The 26,526-nt window shown below is 32.7% G+C and overlaps 1 protein-coding gene across 1 annotated transcript; it reads right to left on the reverse strand.

Moving 5' to 3' along the window:
* Nucleotides 1-905: 905 nt before the first annotated feature.
* CLDN16 (claudin 16) lies at nucleotides 906-25,344 on the reverse strand. The gene is given in 6 exon segments (XM_020286731.2): nucleotides 906-4,872; nucleotides 5,558-5,749; nucleotides 8,240-8,404; nucleotides 12,409-12,511; nucleotides 24,835-25,014; nucleotides 25,016-25,344. Coding segments are annotated over 6 exon segments (921 nt in total). The 5' UTR covers nucleotides 25,163-25,344; the 3' UTR covers nucleotides 906-4,738.
* Nucleotides 25,345-26,526: the final 1,182 nt, after the last annotated feature.

A 26,526-nucleotide genomic window follows, 5' to 3' on the forward strand; every position in this document is an offset into this window, starting at 1 on the left:
TTAATTCAGCTCATGTTTCTGGAGGTTGGGAAGTTCATGAGCATTGTGTCAGCATGTGGTAAGAGCCTTCTTGCTGTGTCATGACATGGCAGGGGGCATGACAAGGTGAGAGGGCAAGAGCAAGGGAGCCAGAGAGAGCTTGCATTTACAACAAACACATCCCTGTGATAGTGACATTAATGCATTCATGAAGGTAGAGCTCTCATTGATCCATTAATGAAACAGAGGACAGACAGATTAAACTTCAAAAACATGAAATTTTGGGGGACACATTCAAATCATAGTATCATCAACTCTTGTCACTTGTCTGTCCAATAGATCTCTTGAATGTATTCCTCCAATCTAACAGTAATTATGAATCCCTGGACCAAGATCTTCCTATCCTCCCTGCCCCTTAACCACACAGGCTCATGGTAAACACCATTCTACTCTCTACTTCTGTGGGATTGACGTTTCTAGATTTCACATATAAGTGACATCATTTTGCATTTGTCTTTCTGTGCCTGGCTTATTTCACTTAACATAATGTCCTCAAGGTTCATCCATATTGTTGCAAATGATAGGATTTTTTTCTTTTTATGGCTGAATAATATTCCATTGTGTACATAATCTTACAAACTTAGACATAGTATTATTGTATATAACACTATTATTTTTAAGAGCTTCTGTTATTTTTATTGTGTTATTATCCAAAATAATTAAAACAGTAAGCACCTTGGTAAAACAAAAGGGTGAAACAAGATATGCTCAAAATTTTTTTCAGGACTAAATTATTATTACTCCATACTTCTAAATAATTAATGTAGTGATTCTTTTCTAACTTTGAAATTTTTCTTTTATGTTTTTAAAAAAAGTTGGAAGAAAATACCTACATTCCTGAATATCACTCTGTGTGTGTGTGTGTGTGTGTGTGTGTGTGTGTGTGTGTGTGTTTGTGAATTTTTAGTTCTATGGAAAAAATTAGTTAAAACACTTTGTGGTACTTCTCTCTAAAGTGAGAATTAAATGAAGTTATGGTGATGTGATAATCAAACTAGTAATTGACTATGGAAGGCTACTTCATAAAAAGATAATATTTCTCCCTTCTATTTTTTTTTACTATATTTTGCATTATTAGAAAATTGTCTAAAACATCTTTGCCATCTTCTTTATTTCTTTCTATATTTTATTTATTTGTATTATTCTCTAATTTTTATGAATAGAAACTGAAAAGAAGTCAATTATCTTAAAATTTATTGGTTTGAGTAATTGTCAAATTAAAAATAAACCTCAAAACCACTTTTTCAGGACCTCAGTACAGTGTTCTGTAAAAAATATGCCAACCTAAATATTGTTATTTTTAAAAGAAGTTTTTTAAAGTCAATACATATTCTTATTGAACCAAGATGTATGTATAAATATATAAGATATTTTTCATGACCCATTCATAACCAAAAACTGCTATGAAATTCATATTCTTTAAAATAAGTTTATTCAAAAATTTTGGGTTCATATTTAAATTGAGCATCAAACTTAATTCCCAAAGTAAGTGGCAGATGTTCCTTCTGTACTGAAACAGTTGTTCATATTTTGAAACAAAAAGAAATACTGAGTCTTTATGACATTCCACCAACACATAAAATATAACCTATGTCAGAGAAATGAAACTCCGGAAACAAAAGAAATACGTTTGACTTTATACTCTAAGTGGTCTACTTAATTTTAACCCCAGTAAGTATTAACATCATTTGTTTGTGTGCATGTGTGTAGAGTCAATCAACTTCTTTTAGTAATATATTTGTTTGTGAACTATATATTGTGGTCATTGCATTTTAATTCAGTATATTTAAAAAATTTTAAAGTTCACAGTACTAAAAACAACAAAATTATATGGTGAAGGACATAATTAGAAAGCTGTACTATTATACTATCCAATCCCCTTGTATGGAAATCATCTTCACTCAGATATTTTTCTTAAAGTGATTTTGAAACCTCAATCAGTTACGTTGGGCCACGCAAGCTACAGAAGCATCATCTGGGAGTGTGTGAAAAAACAACTTCTGGAGTGCTGGTATAGTATTATTTCTTGATCTCAATGCCAATTACGTACTATGCTCAGTTTGTAAATGTTTATCAAATTATACACTTATGATTTGGGCATATTTTTAAATGTATGTTATACTTAAATAAATAAGGTTTCACAAAATAAAATATGAGGAGTCATTAAAATTCATAGTTTAGAAGAAAACAGGAGAATATTGTCATGATTTTGGGGTAGACAAAATCTCTCTCCTAGATAGAGAATGTATGCTCTCAAAAGGCAAAGATTATTAACTTAAAAAAAAGTAGGTGCAAAGCAACATATATGGAATAATGTCTTTAAAAAGAGATATGTGTACATATGAATGTTTTTGTGTGTATGTGTATAAAGATTATATGGAGGGATGTGTAGGTAGTTGTTAAGTTTTAATAGTAGTGATGTTCTAGGTGGAGAGAATATGGTACCTTGATATTTAAATAAGATATGTTTTTGATTCATTGTGTTTTCTAACTTTCTATAATGCACATAGACAAATTTTGTAATAATAAAAGGCTAATTTCAATTTTAAAATATAACACTATGAAGTAAATAGTTAAAGGAGTAGGTAAATAGCATTTCCAATTTTTTCTTTTTTTTCTTTCTTTATTGTTATTAACAGGCAAGACTAAATTATAGTACCCAGAATTTAGTGAGTTATTTTAATGTTTCAACATAATAAACTTATTATTTGTGTATACTGTTTATATTATTTTTTCTTTCTTGCCTTATTAATCAACCACCATGTCAATTATTAATTCTTTACCATTTGATATTTGTTTTGTTATTCACTAATTGCTATACAAAATATATTCTCTTTTATGCTTTATTTTGAGATGCTTCATTAAATTATAATGGATTAGGAATAAATATTTCAAATAAATAAAAAACCCAAACATTGTTATCCCCCTCAGGATATACAAACATTTTAATTGAGAAAATATTCAAAACAGTTATACATATTAATTATCACCATGAGTCTCTGAAATATTTAATTATGCAAATGAAATCTTTAAAGGTAAAACAATTAACATCTTTACAACCTAATCTGTTTTTCCCTGCCTTTGCCATGGAGAATTTCAAGAGACTTATTAGAATATATAAAACATGTCAGAAAACATATCATAGAATTAAAATGGGAATAAAAATTTAAAGAAACAAGAAAAAAGAAAAACAAAATAATATGCATAGGATAATACCCAAATAACTAGTGTATATGATCTAAAAATAATTTTAATGTCAATTATATAGTTAATAATATCCATGAAATAAAGGTGAATTAATTGCTCTTAATTCTAAAATTAGATTGGAATAGCTCCAGAGAACACTGCTAAAGAGATACTGTGGGAAGTCATGGCCAACATTCTCAACAACATTAATACATGCACTTGAGTTTCATCATCTCATTTTCACATTATTCTTAACATTTTAAATTTGAAACACATCTTTTGGTGTCTTCAGAAATTCACAATTTAATTTCCATTTTCCCAAAGAGCTAATTTCTAGCTCAGTTGATGTTCTTTTAGAGTACTGCAAGGTTGCCTTAAGGATATTAATGATATTCATGTGAATTAAAAAGAATCAGAAAACTTGAGATTAAATTTGGTAACCTTTTCAAAAACTCTAAAATTTAAAAAAATTCAAGATGATTACATTATGAATATGGATGAAAAAGCTATTAGCAATCATCACTGACTTCTTTATGTGTGTATATAATTCTATTTTTTCAAAATAACACATTTTATAAGGGAAAATTAATTTTTCAGTAGAGAGTTATGACCTTTTATTTATTTTAACCACATACATTTGTTAAATTTTGTCATATGTCAAATATTTTGCTGGGTTCTGAGAATCCAATGGTGAACGGACACTTGCATGGGTGCATCCTAATATGATGCATCCATGAAAAATATTTGGATGTTCAATTAATGAGTGAACTCCATGGTTGAACTATTATTGCTGTAGTCTAACAATTTGACAATATGCAGACAAAGTTAGAATAGTGGTGAAATAATACACAGATATTTTATGTTGTTAATGAGGTAGAAAATCGCCACTGACTCCACTATTAATTTAGCATTTGCCTTTGACATTTAGAATGTGGAAGAGGAACTTCCTATCTTTAACGCCCACCAGTGGCTGGTATATGAAGCTATTATTTTCTTTCTCTCTTTTTACAGAATCAGAGAAATAGTAGGCTTTGATATACTGTTTGAATTTCAAAGACTCATCTTCTTCCAAGTTATCAAATAACTCACCCACTCGTTGAGATTACAAAAAATGAACCAAAGGCCAAGGAGAAAGATAAGAGTTTGTAAATCCTTTCAAAGATTAGGATTTCTGGCTTCATTTGAGATTGCTTTCTATTTTTAAAGTATCATTTTATTTTAATATCACCATGTCATAATTTCTAATAGAAATACAGAAACCACAAACACTTCTACATCCTCACATCCTTATCTTAAATTATGGGGAAAGTGTGTGGGAAGAGAAACAGAGAGAATAATACGAGAATAACAGAAAGGATAAAAGACAGCAGAATCAAACTGTTTGATTAAGCTAGCACTTAATTTAGTTGAACACGAAGTCTAAATGTTCCTGGAATAGCATGCTATTTTATTGACTTGGATATATTTATTGTTTAATTAAATAATATATCAACACAGATTGATAAGTGGCATCTTACACCCTTGTGTCTACAGCATACATTTTGGCAGTCTCTGTCCGAGGGGCCACATAGGACCTTGCCATGGAAACACCGGCAGTTGAATAGGCTTTCCTCATGGAATAAGGATAGTTTCTCTCAGATCCAACATCTATTTGAAGGAGATAAATGCAGACACATACAAATAAATATGACTCCATAAACTTTGGAAATGAAAAAATAATGCCATTTTATATATTCTTCTCCAAAAGGGGAAAGAATATAGATATTCACAGCAGGAATCATCTAGGAACCCTAAGAAAATCTAGTATTTTCATGCTGAAAGTTGTTTTTAGATTTAAAATTCAGCAAAGCATTTTTTTTTTCTGATGAGGAGAGATAGTCTCTTAGTAGTATCTTAAGTCGTACTTTTAGAAATTCAATATAACACATTAAATTATTTAACAATAGACAATCTGGCTGGCTCTTAGTCTACTTCTCCATTTAATGTTAATTATAAATTTAGTTGATTGAATGAAGTTTTATACATAAATATCATATACATATTATATATATTTTTATATATATAAGATTATGACATGCCAAAATAACTATTATATATTTTAATATTGGACATGGTTGTAGCCATGGATATTTTTCTCAACTAATATATCACTACCAGGGAAATAAGTTTTGAGTATTACAGTTCAATTGCCCTTGAACAACTGGAATTTTTAATGATAATAGATAGGAATTTAAATGAAAAATATTATTTTGTTCTTCTGAGATGTGTTTCCATTGGGCTAGGAAAAATGATAATGGAGGCAAGAAAGTATGCTATTTTATTTTATTCTTACCTTTAAAGACGTATAAGCAGCAGGTGAGGACAGCTCCTGCTAAAAAGCAACCCAGAGACCCAGCCATTCCAAGCCAACAGGACCAACCAAATTTATATTGGATGCCAAGAAATATATTGTGTAAAATCAAAGAAGAACGTTCCACATAAACATCAACAGCATACCACACAGAACCAATGATTCCTGGGGCACCTAAAAGAAAGAGAGGATACTAAAAATAATATGGGGCATTTTCCAAATTTAAATCCAAGGAAAACTGCTTACTACCCAAAACAAATGACAACATTTAGAGAGGTAACAATACTATGGATTCTTGGGCAACTCAAATTTTAGATACCTCTTATATCTCCTCCTTTTCCTTTCTACCTTATGTATAATTTAAATTTTATTTCAGTTTATACATAAGGAGAAATACAAAAATAAAATAATTCAGTGTTCATCTGGTTGTGTAAACCTAAACTAACCACCTTGATTTTCTTTAATTTTCCTATCTTTCCAAAGCTATATCAGTATTGTATAAAGGAAAATATTCAAAATGAAGCAAAACAAAAAAAAAAGATCACAGAGTCTAATACAAATAATACATATAATATACAAGCAATTTTTAAATTGCTAGTATATATCATTAAGAGTATTCTGTTGTTCCTTAGCCCCACGATTAAAGCTATGCCAGCTACATAATTAGCACCTATATAGAAACTATGCTTTTAAAGTCATTCATTTTAGTTTGTTGAGGCCAGAGACAAATAACTAAAGTAAAAATTGGTTTATTTTCAAGTAAGTCCTTATATACCATGCCATATAAGAATGGAACAAGAAATGTTATTCTCTTTAAATAAAATTTGATTTCCACAAATTATACCTCTCTGATAATTGGCTGGTTTGAAATGATGCCACTAGGTTTCTCGTCCTCTAAAGGGATCAATTGTATGTCAAAGCCTAGATACAAAAAAGAAAGATGAGGAGTTGTGGGACAAAAAGCTATGTTCAAGCATTGTTTCTAAAATTCGTAGTCCTCAAAAAAAACGTTTACATTTTTTCCTAGAGAAGCTGTGATTTCTGTTTAAATAATGATTTCATTGCATTTTTCTCCTAATTATTTAATGCAAGGAATTTAAGAAGAACCAGATCGTGAACATATGACCTTTAGAAAACAGGGTATATATTGCCACACTTTTTCTATAACATTGTTACCCACTGATTTACATTAAATATTACTTTTCTGAAACTTCAGACTATATTATGGCCTTTAAAAAATGTGTTTATTTAGCATACTAATTCTGAATGATGGTTTCAAAGCTTTGGTCATCCCTGGTCATGAAGTCATTTCTGCGGTCATTCCTGCCAGAATTTTCTTCAGTGACTTGTATTTTTTTTTAAATTTTATTTGCTTTGTTGTTTTATAAAATATATATATATATATATATATAATGATGCCTCAAAAAATATTCTGGACTAAAATTGTGTAGCCTTAAATAATTTTTAAATTTATTAAATAAAATACATTGTTATATGCAAAAGCTTCATGCTGTCAGTAGGCTGGATATAGAAATGAAATGTCCTAAAAAGAATAAATTATTAAACCTTTATAATTTTGTAATGTAACCTGAGGATTTTTAGGACCTTAACTCAACATTTCTGTGTGAAAAAAATCAGGAAGTTCCCAGTTCTGAGTGTAAAAGTTTAGGCCCTCTGCTAAGAGCTTGCTCTACAGAATGTTCACAGCAGCAATTCAAGGTGGATATTATTGCCCCAGCTTCACTCATTTTGCAAATCAATTTTGCAAATCAAGAAACAGAGATCACACAAATCTATCTCCAAGTATTTTTAGTTCCAAAGCCCATATCCATTCACTTCCCTAAACTGTCTGGTCAGGTTCTCACTTATATTTGTTCCACTAAATTTTTGCTGCTATCAGACAAGAAGATGGTTTTCTCTCTGGGGTGTGCCCCTTGGTTTACAACCCTTTTGTACTTTGATTTCTTCAGCCCTATACCTCCTCCCAACTTGCATTCAGATTCTAAGAAGATATAATGCTATAACAGAGGAGTGCTAAGCTTTGAAGTTGAAGACAGACAAGAGTAATGTATCAATTTTGCCATTTCACTAATAAACAGCACATACAGAAAGTGCTTCCTGACTTACTGTTTATTAGTCATGCTTAATTTATTAGTCTTCAGAATTCCATTTCTTTATCTGCTGCTTAAGTGGGGATAATAATAGATCTGTTTATTGTTTCATTTATGATCAAGTGGGTTGGTGCATGGGAAAAGTTTCATACAGGATTTGGCACAATTTAATTCATTGCTAAAAAGAATTGGTGGGGTTGGGTGCAGCTAAGGAGGTGGTGGTTTAGGGCTTACTTTAGGATTTAACTTCAAGAATAACCACAAAAGAAATTCTTTTAAACATTTGAAACATTATATAACTTTTCAAATGGCTAAAAAGTAGTTTGAGAACTTTGGCATATTTTGATATGGGATATTGACCAAAAAAAACCACCAAATTATCTAATTCCAAAGCTAAAGAATTTAGGGCTGGTAGATATGCTCTTTATTCATTCGATCTAGAAAAGCAAGCCACATATGATCCTATAATGAACTGCTTTGAGATAGTACCCATCTTTTTCACCTCAAGTCCTTAGCAGAGTATCTCTACCCCATTGCTAGTCCAGACCGGTACCTGCTATTAGTAATGTGGTTCCAGCAACAAAGCAGATGCGGATTTTAATGTACGGCTCCTCAGGGAGGAATTTCACACAGTCAAGACCAAGGAGCAGGGTGATAAATCCAAATGCAGCTAGAATATCTGCAGTAATCATCAACGCTCGAGTTACCACCAACTTCACTGGAAGACCAGGGCATGTGGTTACAGAAGAGACAAAGGAGGAAAACGTATTAACTCACAGAGATGCATCATAAACAGACAACTTTATAACATTAAAATAGGCCCACCAACAGAAGTCAGAATTCACATTTTAATGAACTTGGACATGAGTACACTTAATTTCTTTTATAAAACTCAAAAATGTTAGGAGATTATTGACATTATTTCTTTAAGCACTGATGATTACTTGGTTTGTTGGCATCCTAGCAGATAGCATCCTGGTAGATAGTTGGTATTAAACAAATGTTTTCCTTTATGCCTCTTGCTCTGAAAAGAGTCTTGTTCATAAGTATTTTAAGTGAGTGCTAACTTGAATATAGAATATCTGCTCTACAAAATTACCCAATAGGGGTTGAATGAAGATATGAATAAATTATCACTATAATTGTTTGAAGTTTAATTGAAAAAATTAAAAATATTTTGTTAAAATTTGGCACAGGAAGGCAGGATAAAATATTTTAAGACTTCTCCTGCCTATTCAGGTTAGTGGGAGCCATCAGCAGATCTTTAGAAGGAGGAGAATTCATTTCTTCTATTAAGTAGTAGAAGACTATTTTGGAAGCCACATCATCTTCTCTTTCAGCTCTTCAGATCATGACTCTTCTTGGTCAACATTCCATATCAAGCCTTTGAACTTATATTGTCAAATAAGCTACAGCCCATAATAATATATGGTCAAAGGTCCAGGAAAGAAAAGATTATTTTATTGGGTAAATAAAAGTGGAATAGTAGCAATCATCTTCTACAATAGAAGCCTCTTCAATTGTGAGAGCCTTCTAAACTCTGACTTATAGTTATGCTAAATTAAAATTAGGGAAATTATGTCACAAAGAGAGGGTTAATTACCTGAAGTCAGAACTACTACTATTCTAGCTGGCTAATAAATAAGAGCAATAAAATTTATTCCTTTCATAGTACACCAAATATATTTTATTTCTATAGTGATCTGGGGATTCCTTGAATTTTAAATAATTTTTCTTCAATGGTAAGCCAACTTAGGGCTTATTTGGCAAATTTTGCTTGCAAAAATGCATCCAATTTTCCTTATTAAAAATAAAAAATAATTTATGATGCATCTGAGAGAGGAAATCAATGTATAAAATCAGTTCTTGCCTTATTAACAGGAGAATATAGGACATGTAATTATCCTATTAGTATAATATATATGAGTACATATTTGTTCCTAGAAGATAATTTGCAAAACCTCAAAATTTGGCATTATTTCAAAAAATTTAAATGTTTTAAATATAAGACTCATTTTTCACAAAATAGAGGAAAGAGAAAAACATGCAACTCATTAGGTAATATCACTATTTCAACACATCCTCTTGATCACCACATACTTATCTACAAATGGGCCTCCTACTCAGTGTCCAAGGCCAAGGGGTCCCTGGACTTTGGAGCACCTCCCTTGAAAATTTTCAAGTCCCCTTTTAGAACCTAGGACTACCCAGCCAGAGCAGTACCATTAAGTTGGGGTGGCCTGAACTCCCTCATGCAGACCCTCACGGGTCCTGGTCCTATCCTTCCCTTCAGGACTCTCTGCCTCCCACCCCACATACAGGGTATCTCAAGAGCTCCAGGACTCACACCTAGGAGGTGGACCAGGGGTACCACGGCCATCCAGATTCCAGGAGAGCAGCTTTGTAAGTAGATGGTTCATGCCAGTCAGAAAGGAATTTCTTTTGGGGGGATCATGTGAAATGTGGCTGCTAGGATGACATTAAAATGATGACTCACGGGGACTCAAATTATCTATATCAACAGAAGCCATGCCAAACAACTATTTGAGACCACACACTTTAGGGCCATAGGGCCATTAAGAGAATTATCTAATTGTGGCGGTATAAAAGAGAGCAAAGACTAAAAATAAAATTCTACTTTCTCATAGGTAATATCCCTACATAGAGGATAAAATATGTTATTTTCCTGTAATATGTTTTGTCTCTGTTATCTTTAAACATATGATAGAAATTTTTAAAGAAATATTTGGTATATTATTTGAAATTAGTAAGTAAAAACAAAAGAAAATATGTGAGATAGTATAGGCAAAGATAAAAATATAAATATTAAAATATAAAATATTAAAATATAAATTAAAATATAAAGAGTGTGTATTAAATATTAAAATATAAAGAGTGTTTTTTTCTGTATAGTGGGCTGATGAGTGATTTCTCTCTTCGTCTTGCATAAACGTATACAATAGTGTTTAAAAGTTTGAAATATTTAATCTTTCATTTTTCTTCTCAGCTCTGACCACATCACTGAATTTTGTGATCAAATGAATTTCCATTCCTATTCACCAAATTATGTTTCTTTGTAGGTATAACTAAGTTAACACAGGGAGAGAAAAAGGAAAAGAATTAAGAGCACTTTTGTTAAACAAAAATAAAATAAGGACATTATGAATTATGTTAAAAAATGTTTCAGGCACCCAATTCCTAAATATTTTAGAGCATTGCTCTTTTTAAGTGCTTTCCTTTGGACTGAAATAGCTGTTCAGGGGAAACGTCACATTCCAAGGGTTTACTTTTAATTTATCTTGAGAAAAAGAGAAGTTGCTATGTGGTGCCATCATCCATCATTTACTTTGAATGAGACTATAACCACTTTGCTTTGATAACAGGACTGGTGTTTGTTGGCACAATCCAATGTTCTAAAATAAGTAAGGAAGTAAAGAAGTAAATAAATAAATAAATAAATGCTAGGGAAAAAGATTGAAATAATCAACAATTAGATTTTTTTAATTTAAGAGATCTCTTTATTTATAGCAATTTGGGCCTTGCTAACACCTAACTTAATTTAAAACCGAAAGTAGGGAAGACAAAGGAGCTGGCTTTAATATTGTCTGTTATAACGTGTCACATATGTTGATTTTTTTCATCCACTAATCCTCATAGTCTGTGTCCCTCTTTGGCTACCTGTCTCTTTCTGTCTCTGCTCCTAGTTCCACCTCTCTCTTTCTTAGTAAACTTTCAATAGAAATAACTGCAGACTTTCTCTTTGAAATAAGTTGTAGCCTAAAGATACCTCTGAAAGGCTTTTCATCTAACCTGTCGATTTTAATCATAAAATCATAGCATCTAAAAACATCATTTTCAGTTCAAAAAGTGTTTACTATAAGCCTATTGTATAAAGCACTATGCTCAGCTCTTTGGGAAGTAGCAGAAATATAAAGTATTTTTACCCCCAAAGAATACAAATATATTTGTATTTGGAAATAGATATTTGGGGGGATCATGTGAAATGTGGCTGCTAGGATGACATTAAAATGATGATTTACGGGGACTCAAATTATCTATATCAACAGAAGCCATGCCAAACAAATATTTGAGACCACACACTTTAGGGCCATAGGGCCATTAAGAGAATTATCTAATTGTGGCAGTATAAAAGATAGCAAAAACTAAAAATAAAATTCTACTTTCTCATAGGTAATATCCCTACATAGAGGATAAAATATGTTATTTTCCTGTAATATGTTTTGTCTCTATTATCTTTAAACATATGATAGCAATTTTTAAAGAAATATTTGGTATATTATTTGAAATTATTAAGCAAAAACAAAAGAAAAACTTGTGAGATAGTATAGACAAAGATAAAGATATAAATATTAAAATATAAAATATTAAAATATAAATTAAAATATAAAGAGTACATATTAAATATTAAAATATAAAGAGTGTTTTTGGAAACACTCCAAATATGGAAAAAGATATTTTCCATGGAAAATATATGGAAAAAGATAAAATATGTTAAAACATTTAAAATATTTTAAAATGTAAATACGTTTAAAATGTTTTAATTAACATTTCAGAAATGAACTCAATTTCAAATTGAAACATTTCAAACAGGACAAGACCTTGATATAGAACTATAGAACACAAAACCCACAAGGGAAGCCTGAGCTCAGTTTTCTCTGGCATTCCCTTCCTGGCAAGTAGAGAAGTCTAAGGCATACGTACAAGGATGTTCCGCAAATATAGAATCATACTCATCACAGGTGCGAATCCCATCAAAAGCATTTGTGACACACTCCCACCAAAGGCCGCGGCACTTTGTGCTCACCTGGATGTCAGAGAAGACACACGGTGTCAACAACTCATGCAGATGCATTTTAGTTCCCTTTAATCAAAGCAAAAACGTGGCTACTGTGTTTGATGCAAAGAGCAGTGGTTACAAGCATGATGAAAATTCCATTTACAACAAACAATGCATTTTAGAATATTTTCCCTTAAGCACTGACAATTAAAGGTTTTCTGGACCAGGAAGGAACTAAGTCCATTTCCAGAAGGGGGCTGGGAAGAAAATAAAACATGGTTAAGAGGGATAAAATCAAAACTAAACATAATATATTCAAATATCTATGGCTGCTTCCATCCTATAGTCATTGTTTAACATGGAAACAATTCATTCCACCTCTCTGTGCCAACATTTACTCACAAAAGAAAAATGGTATAAAATAGATAATAATTATTGGTATCTTGAGTCTACTAGTAATGTACATTAATTTTTTTCATCATGAACAGCGAGTTCCAGGAAAAAAGGTGCTATTTTATAAGAGGTTCATAAATCTAAAATAATTAGCAAAGAACACAAATAAATGAAAAGACACTAATACATAAAATAAAGTCTTCTTCACTGACATAATACAAATGCTTAAGCTATGATATGGATGTGAACAAATTGAACATTAATTTCATACAACTTGACAGATATAAATCACTTTTACTTGGAAATGATGTACTGATGACTCTAAGTGTCCACTCAGAGCTAAAAGGTCCAAATACCCTGAGCCTTCCCATACCTTATCCATAATCTGTAAGTCATAATGGATTTGTTAGAATTATAAACATGCCAACGGAAAATAGTTTCAAGTATTCTTTACAGAGCTCATGCATATGGAACAGAGCTAATACGATTGTTTCTTCTGAATCAATTATGGATTCACATTACCTTGGAAATCTGGGAATAGTTTAGTAAAGTTTAACAAAGAATTACCTTGGAAAATGAAAACTTAAGTTTTTCTCCAATAAAGAATAAATAATAGAGCAGGTTAGGAAGAGGAATGCAAAGGAAGGGGGGCTAAGTTGATGTGGAGAAGAAAGGAAAGAACATAAAAACACTTTACTTTGCAAAAGAATATCATATCAAGGAGTATATGCATATGAAACTCTCTGCCCCATGTTCTGCTTTAACGGTGTGTTGTGTGCCAAATAAAACTGACCTGTTTGTAATTCTATCACAATTTTGAATGTGATATTTTCATTATTACTTTATATATGAAATTTTGATAGTTGATTATAATTAATAATTCTATATTGCATCTATACTATGAAGCAGCTACAATTCAGCATGTTATTATTTTATTTATTACTTAAAGTACCTTATGAGATGTTATTATTGTCATCCATTTTACTGATAAAGAAATGAAGGCATAGGGAAATTAAGTGATAACCCCAAGAAAGTATAGTTAATAAATGGAAGCAACGGGACTCAAACACAGCAGTATGTGTGTGTGTGTACACTTAAGCATCACAATATACATAAAACTCATTTTTTATGAGCTAGCAATCTCTTTACTGGGCATTTATTCAAAGGGAAAGAAATCAATTTACCAAAGAGACATCTGCACCCTCATGTGTTTTGCAGCACTATTCACAATATCCAAGATATGGAATTGATGTCGATGTAGGTGTATAACAACACAGGAATTGATAAAGAAAATGTTGTATATATACACATGGAATATTATTCAGCATAAAAAATGAAATCATGTAATTCATGACAATATGAATGGAACTGGAAGACATTGTGTTAAATTAAATAAGCCAGAAAGAGAAAGTTAAATATCGTATGTTTTCTCTTATATGTGGAAGCTTACAAAGTTGATCTCATAGAAGTAAAAAGTAAGACAGAAGATACTAAAGGCTAGGAAAGGCAAGGTAAAGGAAAAGATAGAGAGATTTGTTAAAAGATACAATATTACAGCTAGGTAGGAGAAATAAGTTCTAGTGTTCTATACCACTGTAGGATGACTAAAGTTAACCATAGGATATTATAATATATATTTTCAAAAAGCTAGAAAGAGAATAGCAAAGGTTCCCAACATAAAATAATGATAAATGTTTGACATGATGGATATGCTAATTACTCTGATCTGATCACTATACATTATATGTATCAAAATATCATGATCACCCCTTTAAAAATGATGCATTATGTGCTAAAAATAATAAAACATGAAAGTAAAAAATGTTTAAATCCATCTTTAAAGAATTTCCAGCTCCATTTCAGGCTAAAGTACTCCAGAGTTGGGTATTGGAAGATAGCTTCACAGGAAGTAAGCCCATACTGAAATCTCATGGCAAGACAATTATTCTATAAAACCTCACTTTGACTTGCTCTTTGTAAGCTTGTATCTGGAAGCAATGTTTTAGACTTTATGGAAGATTATATCTGACCCAGAGAAACATAGAGACCAAAAATCTAATGAAGAAAATTCATCTTGTAAAATTTAACACCAGTTTCTAAAGCACAATGTGAACATCTAAATTATACATGCACTAAATATAAATAAGTTACATATGCATTAACTATTAAATATAAATTGACACTGTTATTACCTGTGTTGTAACCTTTGGCAATATCTTACCTTTATTGAACCACAATCTACTTATGTGTATAAAGAAGATGGTAGGGTAGTTTTAAGGATTAAATATTATAAACATACACAACATAAATGATTCACTCAATAAACAGATATGGTAGTAAAATGCTTAAACATCATGAGGAGCCGAGAGGCGGCTGTGTTCAGCTTTACTGACTAACCACAATGAAAGTGGAGAAAGTTGGTGGTCCTCAGAAAAATGTGTTCACATGTTTAACCCCAGAACCTATGACTGTGACCTTATTTGAAATAAGTGTCTTTGCAGATATAATTTAGTAAGAATCTTGAGATGAGGTGATCTTGGATCATCTGGGTGGCCCCTAAACTAACGATGAACATCATTATCAGAGACACACAGGAGAGACACAGACAGAAAAGGAGACAACACGACCACAGAAGCAGCGGCTGGAGTGATGCAGCCACAAGTCAAGGAACGCCTACAGCCTCCAGACGCTGGAAGGGGATAGGAACGGATTCTCCCTTAGAACCTTCAGATGAGTTGCCATATTTTGACTTTAAACTTCTGGTCTTCAGAACTGTGAGAGAACAAATTTCTCTTTTGTTAAAGTCACCTAGTTTACAATCATTTGTTAAAGCAGCTACAGGAAATTAATACAGTAAAGACAATTTGTTCTGAACTGCTATACCATGACAGAAAACAGGCCTTCCACATGCCTATTGCACTTCAGTTTCTCATTTAACAGGAATGCACTGGATCCAGTTCATTTTAACTTGACCCAGGTGATATAGATTTGAAGCCATTGCTCTGTAATCAATGACTGTCCACAATTTCCTACTGTCTAAGCCATCCACTAAAATAAACTAGTCTATTATGGTCATTCCTGTTATACAGGACATTATTTTAAAAGTGGTTTGAGATGCACACACACAAATTCTTATTTTACACTAATGAGTATTTCTGTCTTGCCAAAATAATCCAGTATTGGTGTCAACTTCAAAGCTATTGATCATTTACCTGCAATGACCATATTTAGAAAAGCAATGAGCTCATTAGAGAAAACAAGGAATCCAATTTCATTAGGTATTAATGCTCAGGGGCACACTATTAGATTGCTTGGAATTCACACTGAGTTAAGGTACGTGAGAATAGTGGCTGTAATTAACTAAACTTCTGTGTTAATATAGCACTTACTGGAGACACTCTTAAAGGTGCCTTTGTGCACAAAAGACAAGGTTGAAAGATTTTATTTTATCATATTAAGAAAAGTCCTCTTTGTTATAATATATAGTCTTCATTTACCTATTTCTGTTTTAAAATGGCTTATTAGAAACTCTATAAAATGGCAACTCTAAGTTCTTGAAAGTTTTAAGAAAGGGTTCTTAAAAAGCAGACTGATGCTTAAAAAATAATGGTTAACCTTACTTAAAGGGCAAAAAATGCAAAATACTTGCTAATAATTTTTATCTCACAGGGTTGTCCAAAATAGAAGGGTCCAAATTTAAACTTTCTCCTTCTAACATGTCATTTATACATTAACAAATAACATAAAAATGCTAAAGTAATTTGTATATTATTTCAATAAATATCTCTTGTTTCTGAAAGTGAGCAGTAGATTATCTCCTAAATGGGGTGGGGAGATAAATCAGTTTTTCCAAAATATTACAATAAGGTAGAAGTCACAAACATGAGGCCAGCAAAAAACTCTTAATCAGTTACAATAGTTAAAATGTAGAGATTTTACAGAACTTGGTCAGTCTGGCCACCTGAACTTCCCAGTCCCACAAAGCGACATTTAGCAAGAGAGGAGTAGCTGCTTCCATTTTAGGTAGGGCTTGTGCTCACCAAGTTTCCTACAGTTCCTACCCAATCTGCCTCTCTCATATCTGTTGGCTATTTGTTCCTTAAAGCATTTTAATTTTCTCCTTCTGCTATACTAATAAGAATAACTTCCCTTGCTCTCAACAGGTCAAACTTCTACTTATTACTCAAGTTCCATTTCAAAGACATCCCTTCTTTCATGAGGCCTGCCCCAGTCTCTCCAGCTGGAGTTAACCTATTCCTAGCCTGAGATTTCACAGTAATTTGTCCATATTTGTATAGCACTTATTGCCATACAAACTATGCAAACTATTCTCTTTTATAGGTGCATTTAGTGCATCTGTCTGCCATTTTTCAAACTATATTTATTGAATGCCTGTCTCGTGCTGATCAACATGCTAACTAAATGCTGGAGGTACAGCAATGACCAAAATAGACATGGTACCTTCCTTTAAGAAGTATACAGCCTCTTTTTTGTGGTACATAATAGGTGCTTAGTAGAGGCTTATTGAGGAAAAAAAATCTGTCAATCTTTCTAATCTACACACTTTAACTCTCATTTGAACTTTGGAGTAGAACATGGTTATGGATACACTACATGCACAATTGTTGCTTAATATATGCATTCAATTGACTGAATAAACTAGAACAGCTAAATCCAGATGCCAAAGAATTATTATTTAAACTGGAGACCTTATGCTGATTTGGTGTAATCCTGAATGCTGTCTGCTCAACTGCTCGGGAAAGTGTTTACTACAGTATTCAGAATGAGCAGGATACCAAAAAGTTTCAGGAAACCATATTGATGATAACTCTTCTCAGGTGAGTTACAGTGGCATAACATAAATTAGTTCCTTAATCTTGAGATTTCTTATTCTGAACTCTGTAGCAGTCTTCCATTAAGACTTCTCTATCCTAATCTGTGCCAATTTCTATTTTCTTATCACTTCTGAAATATAAACAGTAATAATTTTTACTGCCCATTTTTTGTGTATTTTTTGAGAATTAGAGATACTCAAAAATCCTTGAGAATTAGAGATACTAAAAAATATTTGGTATTTATCTCTTCTCCAGTGGCATAGTAGATTATATATATATATATATATATATATAATACATAATATATATTACACATACATATATAGTAATTATACACAGTAGGTAAATGTTTATTTTTAGCTAACCACTATCAAACAAGATTTTTGTTTGTCAATAGGCATTAGATTATAAATGTAGAGACACAAATAATGCATAAACTGAAAGAAAAATAAGCCATTAAGATATATTATTTTTAAAACCACCTTACATACATATATTATAAGAATTTATAATTTTCACACCACTTTACCATCCTTATGCTAATGTACTTTAACATTGAAGATACAACTTGCCTATATACAGTACTTACTTAGATATATTTAATAAGATGGAAATTTTTAATAATACTGTAGTAAATAACATGTTTTACTACTAAAACTTGAAACATTTTCAATTTTAATATAAAATACATTTGAATTTTTAAAAATGGGATTCTGAACTTTTTTATTCTTATATTTTATATTTTTTACTATCCTAGAGTCTAAAAGAAGTCAAGACAGGCCTTAATAAAGATGAGGGAGCAAGACTAAAATAATCATAACAGATGTCACCTTTCCTTTCGGCTGTCTTTATGTTCTACATCGATAAGCTATAAAAGAAAGTCATGAGTTTATTTGCTGAAATACATTTGTTTTACCTCTATCTGGTTATTTGTGGAGCACTGGCTAAAAGTGTAAATGATAAAAATGGGATAATGCAAACTTAGTATAAAAATATAATATTTGTGATCTTCACTTGGTTTACATATCTGAACTCTCCAAATATTTCAAATTTTAATATTTTTTGTTTAATTTATTTAAGTTACATACATCAGAATGCTTTCTTTATAAAAGTAAGATATTACAACTTTGCAATGATTACTTCCCAGTGACAGAGATCAAAATTTTTGTTGAGTGAATTATTGTAAATTATTAATTTTCTTTTTCTCTCTCGTCTTTTTTTTTGTTTCTTTCTATCTTTGAAACACCAGGCAGAAAAGCCACATTCTATTTTCTTTATTGTATGACCAGAATGGTCTTTATTTCAGACCAGAATTCACTCTTCATCAACTTTATTAGACATTTCATAAGATTATATCTTTATTGCTATCTTTAAAAAAATGAACATCTTATGGAAGTAAAAGTTAATAGAAATCAAGCGTAGGGAGGGAGGAGATGGGTAAAATCACAGCTAATGGGTACAATGTACACTTTCTGGGTGATGGGCACACTTATAACTTTGACTCCAACTGTACCAAAGCAATTCATGTAGCCAAAACATTTGTACACCTGTAATATTCTGAAATTTAAAAATGAGCAAAACATTCATCTTGAAAAATTTAAATTGTAGCAAGATATAAAATCTTGCTTTAAAAAAGTAGTCATTTCTCTTCTTATTTAGGGCACAACATGAGATTTCTAAAGGTCACCTAATATTATATTTCATTCATTTATTCATTCTTTCAACAAATGTGCCAGGTCTTTTAATAGGTGCTCCATCAATTCATGTGAACAAATACATTATGAGCTCCTATTATCTGGTTGTCAGTGCCAGGTCCTGTAAGGAATCATGAGATGAATGGGAGAATATTTGTAGCTTCAAATGTCTACTGAAAGTGTTTGAAATTCAATTGGAAAGTAAAACTATTATATAAAGGATCAAAGTGCATGCTAGATTTAATCATTTTAATATTTGCCTTCTGTCTGAAAGAATTATAGCATCATTAATGCAAACAGACATTTCAGAAGAGAACCTGATGATAGGAATAAAATAAATTCAAAAGTGAGCAACCTTCTTTTGAGGTAATAAAATTTCAATCGTAACTACGTTTGGTACATAGCAGGTTTTTAATAAAAAATTAACAAAAGATTAACTGAAAATGGAATCCTCCTGTAAAAATACTTTTTCCTTCTGATAATTGAGATATCAGTAACTGTGTGAAGAAACTACCTTTCTATTTCAGTGTGAATAATTAGAACTACATATTCTATATTTAACACAATAATAAATAATTCATAATTTGTTTTGTTAAATGTGAGTCGTTCATAGATAACTTTTGCTATTTGACTCTATTGTCTGCCTCACTCCCCTGGTCAAACAAAAAGGAAATAGTCCTAAGTATCAACATGGGCAAACCACAGCTCAGAGAAGTAAACAAAATCTCTGCAATAAAATCAATAAAGAAAATAGGAATAGAACTTAAATCTCATATCTCTCTGCTCAGTGAATATTATGCAAAATGTCATCCTCTTATTCAGGGCAAAAACAAAACAATAAACTGCAAATAGACAATAATATATCTAACATTTATTGGCTGATTCGTATTTTCCTGCTACTACAGCAAATGCTTTAGATACACAAACTCATTTAATCCTCACAAGAAACTTCTGATGTGTGTATTATTATTCTCCCTTTATGGAAGAGGAAATGTGGTTTATAGCAGTTTAAAAGCCTGTCTAAATTCATACAGATGCTACCTGGCAAAATGGGATTTAACCTCAGTTCCCAGTGACATCAAATCTAACCTCTAAACTTCCCCTCTATAAAGAATCGTGTTCCTATATCCAGGTTTTGTGCAACATATTAAGGCAGGAAAAAAAAAATAGTGGGATGATCCAGAGACATTAATCCATTATGACTTCTATACAATGATTAATTTTCTTCTGTTTAAGCTCTCGGTGAGTGACTTCAGTATCCTGCCAATTGTCCGAAATCAATAAGGTGGATTTCAACTTTGTCTTCCTTCTTTTCATCACTTTCTTTCACACACGCAGTCAGTTACAAACCAGTGAGTTCTTTAGAGTTTCCCCATATATTTACATAATTCTTCATACTTGCTGCCACTCTAGTTCAGACCACCATTGTTTCCCTCCTGATCTATGATAAGTCTCCTAATTGATCTCCCCATACCTCATTTTACACCTTCCAACCCCCCCCCACAAGCAGGCAGAATGATTGATTGATCTTTCTAAAAAGCACATACCTATTTGCTTAGAGTGAAGCCCCTTGCTTATGGTAGAAGATCTATATTTTACATGATATGCAAAGCCCTTGATGACCTAGCTCCCGTATTCTCCTCACCACACTGGAAACTCTTACCATGCTGAAATATACACAATGCCACAGACATACAGTGCTCTCGTATCTAGAGCTCAGTGCATACAATTTCCTGTGCTTGGAGTATTCTTTACTTCTCCTGCCTCACTCATCTGCCCTTCAAGTCCTAGTTCAGATACCTCTTCTTTCGGGTAGCCTTCACTGATTATCCAAGACTGGGTGAGAACCCATTAGGGGTTATTTGTTATCGCAGCACTTGCCACATCATGCTAAAACTATCGGTTCACCTGCCTGTCTCCCTCACTACACTAGGAGCAACCTAAGGAAGCTCTAAGTCTCATTTTCCTTTATAACTCTGTACCTACCACAGTGCCAGGTATACAAAGGTTTCAAGGAATATTTGTGAAATGAAGGAAGATGGAAATAAAGAAAAGAGAGAGAAAGAAAGGGAGGGATAGAGGTGAAGGAGAAAGAGTAAAAAGATAAGGAGAAAGGAAGAAAATAGAAGGAGGGATAGAAAAGATTGAAAAGGAGAGAGGAGAAGAAAAAGAAAGAGAAAAGAAGGAAGGAAGAAAGGGAGGAAGGGAGAAAAGGAAGGTGGAAGGAAGAAAGAGAGGAAGGGAGAAAAGGAAGGTGGAAGGAAGAAAGAGACAGTGTATAATTTATAGAAAAATGGAAAATGTTCACACTAGATTCCTAATGGCAATGTCTGGGAAGGCTCTAGACAGCATCAGTCCTTTAGTTGTTAGCCAACTCTGCAGTTGCACACATGGTCATGGAGTTCTGATGTTAAAGGAAATCAAGACTGGAAAGAACCTTAGAAACAACTAAGTTTAACTTCACCTTATAATTGAGGAAACAGCGGGAGACAAAATAATTAAGTTACTTCATAAAAGAAAGTTAATATGGGTCAAGATGCAAATATAGGCTTGAAAAATTTCAAAACCCAAGTTTTCGTCCCCACATCAGTCTTCCCAGAGATCCAGTTGAGCCAATAATGACAAAAGCAGGATGGTAGCTGAGAGCCTTTGGTTCCTGATTTGGGGCTGTGCATACTGCAATTCCATATGTTATTTCTTTTTCCCTAAGATTTTTACTTAATACAAAAATCTTCCCTCAGTGAGGCAGGTACACTATGGTAAGACAAAAGAATATATGACCTTTTTCTGCCTCTTGCTTAGTGTTACTCACCTTAACCCTCTAACATGCCTGGACCTCACTCTGTACTTCTGCCAAATAGTCCTCTTCTCTGAAAGGCCCTGGCTGTCATTTCTACCTTTTGAAATGCCTTGCATCCTTTTGAGTCTTTGCTCAAATGTCTTTGCTTCCATAGGTCTTGCTTCAGTGTCCCTAGCAGGAAATATTCACTGTATATTTTTCTGCTCCAGTGATATCTTATTCATTTCTTTCTTAAAATATGAATTGACTTATGCCTATTTTTAGAGTTTCATGCGTTTCCATTTTCCCCTCACTAAATGTACATTTCTGGAAGGCAGGACCTATTCTTGCTTTGTCTTTGTCTCCCCTAGTAGGGTTAGCATAGTATCTTCTATAGGACATATATTTTATATTTTTGTTATGTTGCATTGAACCATAGAATCCATCTTCCAGCTCTCATGCTTGTATTATCTTAAAATAGTAACAAAGCTAGAAATTCATAATACTTCTTGCTTAAATGTTCCATGGGTATGCTTTAAAAAACAACACAGAGTTTTGTGTTGTTTGTACAACAATTTTTAAATGTGAGCTATTATATGAACCAAAAGGTGATATATATAAATGAGGAAGATGGCAAGGAAGAAGAGAAGTATAATTCAGCTAGTGAGTATCAGAATCTTCAGATTTGTGAACAGTAGTATAAATTTTATATCCTGACCAATTGAAGTAGCAATTATTATGAGAGTTTCCTCTCTGATTAAAAATATTGGGAAATAAAGAGATGGTTGAAAGAAAAGGGAGCCTGATTTGTTATGGGGTTCTTCTTAGAACGTGGAGGCTTCTTGGAGACTATTCTATCAATACATTGCAAGGATGAAAAATGAGAACAAAGCTAAGAAATACTAACTCTTGCCCAAGATTAGCAAAGATTTACTTGAGGTGAATAACCTGACCTGCTCATTCCATTCATTTTAACCAGACGTATTCTTGCACAGGACAGATGGTAAATTGGTTGGATGTACTAAAACGCAAGAAGGTGCTTTAAATGCCAGCACTCCCAATATCTTTCTCTGTAAGGTTTGACCCTTTCTAAAATTCTATTTCTTATCAAGCGAAGTTAGCAATTATGTTAGCTTAAGCAGAAAGACTTTAAATTGTTTTAGAAAATATTTTCACAATGTCTTTAGATAGGATTTTGCATTTTTTTACATTTTTAAAAACATACTTTTAAGTATTCTCAATTCCAACATATTTCTGCATTAATCACCTACCACTGGCAGTGTAGATAATGACAAACTAATGGCAGCAGAAGGTTTTATCTGCTGCACTTTTCCCTGAGCACTGTTCAAAGGGCATTTTTTTTCATTCACTGCTTATACTCATGGCCAGATAAAATGCATCACTAGACTCACTTATAGCAGATATTCTTTATAGGAGTTCAATTCTATCACATTTTTTTTAGAAGTGTAATTTTCTATCACTAAAATAGTATTTATAACTCCTTGGTTTTGAAATGCTATGTAGAAGTCAGAGGAAAATTAAAAGAAAAAGTAAACAGCAAAAATAATGCACAGCAAAATAGGAAGATTATTACTTTCTATTTCTAACTCCAACTTGAGAATCTAATAAAGAAAATTAGAAGAAAAATATATAAACTCACACTTGAGTATTTTTCCTAACTTCACAGAAGTGGCATTAGAGCATTTATTAGGGTAAATTGTTCCCTTCAGGATGTAGTACATAAAAGAGCAAATTGTGTTGCTCTATACTCTTTGTTTGAGCTCCTGAAATACTGTTTCTTTTTCTTACCTACACTTTCCTAAACCTTGATAATGAATAGCAGCTGATTCTGAAGATCTGATTTTTTTTTTCACTCAGTTCTACCTCTCTCAGTTTTCTATGGCCACAGAAAAATGCTTTTGAACTTCAAAATTACTTCTTTCTGCTTCTCCAGTGAGAAAAATAGAATCCTCAACTGTGAACTCACTGACTCATCTCTTGCACAATAGTCAGTTCCCAAGAGCAATTGATTTTTAAGAGAGGATTTCTTACACCCATGTCTATCCCCTTTACATTGGGATGGACTGGAACGATTCTTTCTTCCACAGGATATTTATTTCTACTTGGAAATTCATTAAGATAACATTTTTCTATTGCATACAAATTGGGTAAGTTTTATATGCCTTGCATTTGATTACTCAGTCTCTTAGATTATTATCACTCTTATTTAATAAGTCCACCTCACTACTCTTAAAACTGTCATCAGATTGAATTTATCTTTAAAGGAAAGGGAGTTACTGAAACGTTATTCAATCTGGTATATGCAGCAATGGAAGAGGTGGATTTCTGGAGGTCACAGTGCAGGGATTATTTAATTACCCTTGTGTAAATTTGTCCTTATGAAAAACAGAGAGACTATTTAATTACCTCATCTGTGAATTGGCATAACAATAAGACCTACCTCATAAAATAGCTATGAGGATTAAATGAGCTGATAATGTAAAGACTCACTAGTAATCAGTCAGCCCACGTTGCCTATTTTTGCTATTATTAGTCTTAATAAACATACTGAGTTTTGTATATGGCAGTGGGACTTAGAGAAAATTTGGACTGGCTGGGATCAGAAAAAAAATGTTGCTGACTCCTTACCTCCAGAGAATCATCAGCATTCACCATCCAACAGTCTGTCCAGGTGGCCACAATCAAAAACCCAGCAGAGAAAAAGGCAAAGAAGCAGGCGACATACTGAAGAAGATCCCTCATCGTGGCAAGTAGCCAGTCTGGAAGGCAACATGGGCAGATATCACCTTGGGCCCACTTAGGTAGCTGGAACGCTGTCGGTCTTCTGCATTTCTGGTACCTGTGGATGTGAAAATACCAGTCTTTTACCTTTTCTCACATGCCCCTGCAGGCGTCTTAAGTTGCAGTAAGAATAATATAAACAGGCTGTAACCAACAGTGGGGTCCTGGAGGTCATTATTCGAAGCAACCAACCTCCAATCAGAAGCCAGGTCAGTGAAAGGACTGAGTATGTTTAGGGTGGGGAAGGGAAGGAGCCCTGCTAATGTTTTCTGCCCCAACCATGAGCAAATGCAAGGTGATGGTCACCAGAGACACATGCCGCCGCCAAGATGGAGGGAAGGAGGAAGGGTCCCACCCTATGCTAGAGTCTGTAAGCTGATCTTTCTCAGGCCCTCTAGGGAAAGTGAGCTATTCTCCTCCCCCTCTGAAGAAGGCTACACGGTTGACTGAGTGTTATTTTATTGTTAGGACTATTTTAATATTCGCTGACTACCTTAGACAGACAGGCTTCTTGTGAAACTATGCTAAACAAGCGCTTGCTCAAGGGAGTTTGCATTCCAAAGTGTTGGGCAGAACAGCCCCATGAAGGATTTCCAGTACCTGGGCAGCAGGTACAGCCAAGGCTCCTGACCTTTTAGCATCAGAGAATGGAAACAAGTGTACATTTTGATCCAGACTGCTCTAGATGCAAAACTTTGCTCTGAAGCTTATGGCCTGAGAACTCTTGGGCTGCAGTTTCTGTAAAATGCTTCTTCACAAGATGCCTGTGAGGATTAAATGATATTGTATCTGTAAATCATTTAGAATAGTGTCTAAATGGTAAATATGAATATGACAATATTACCCATATTTGAAAATGTGTCCAATAAAAAAACCTGTTTATATTAGGTAAAAAGGTAATTTTTTAAAAAAGTTTTTGATATAGCAGAGGCAACTGGAGTTTTACCTATACCTGAATGTGTAGCCTTAATGGGTATAAATATTTCATAACCAATACTCCTCTAAAAATATTTTAAAATCACATATAATATGTTCTAATTTTTATCTTCAACAGATAGATTTGTCTATATTAAAATAATATTTTTGAATGATAGAAAATTTTTTTATATTATTCTTGATGCAAGAGAGAATGAGAAGGGAGGAGAAACAAAGAAAAGGGAAGGTAGAGAGAGAAAGAGAGAGAGGTGCAAGGAAAAGGATTAGAAATAGTTCATTATTCTGGAAAGAATCAACTACAAAGATAATTATTTTAGTGACAGCTCATAAAGGGATTACTTTTTTCTATTTAATAATGATTTGGTCATAGTATTTAGTATAAAGGGATAAAAGGATAAAATCAGTATTGACATAGCATTTTTCAAGAGTACATTAAAATAATAAACTTTTGTGACTGCTTTGTTATTTCTAATTTTAATTCATTTTTATTCAACTATATAAAATGCAAATTTAAATATAAAAGCTGAATGAAAAACCATATGTAGACAATAAGCCCAATTACTACTATACATAATCTATAGTCATCCCCCCATAATCCAGGGT

The sequence above is a fragment of the Microcebus murinus genome, chromosome 1 (genome assembly GCF_040939455.1).
Source record: "Microcebus murinus isolate Inina chromosome 1, M.murinus_Inina_mat1.0, whole genome shotgun sequence".
NCBI classification, from domain to species: domain Eukaryota; kingdom Metazoa; phylum Chordata; class Mammalia; order Primates; family Cheirogaleidae; genus Microcebus; species Microcebus murinus.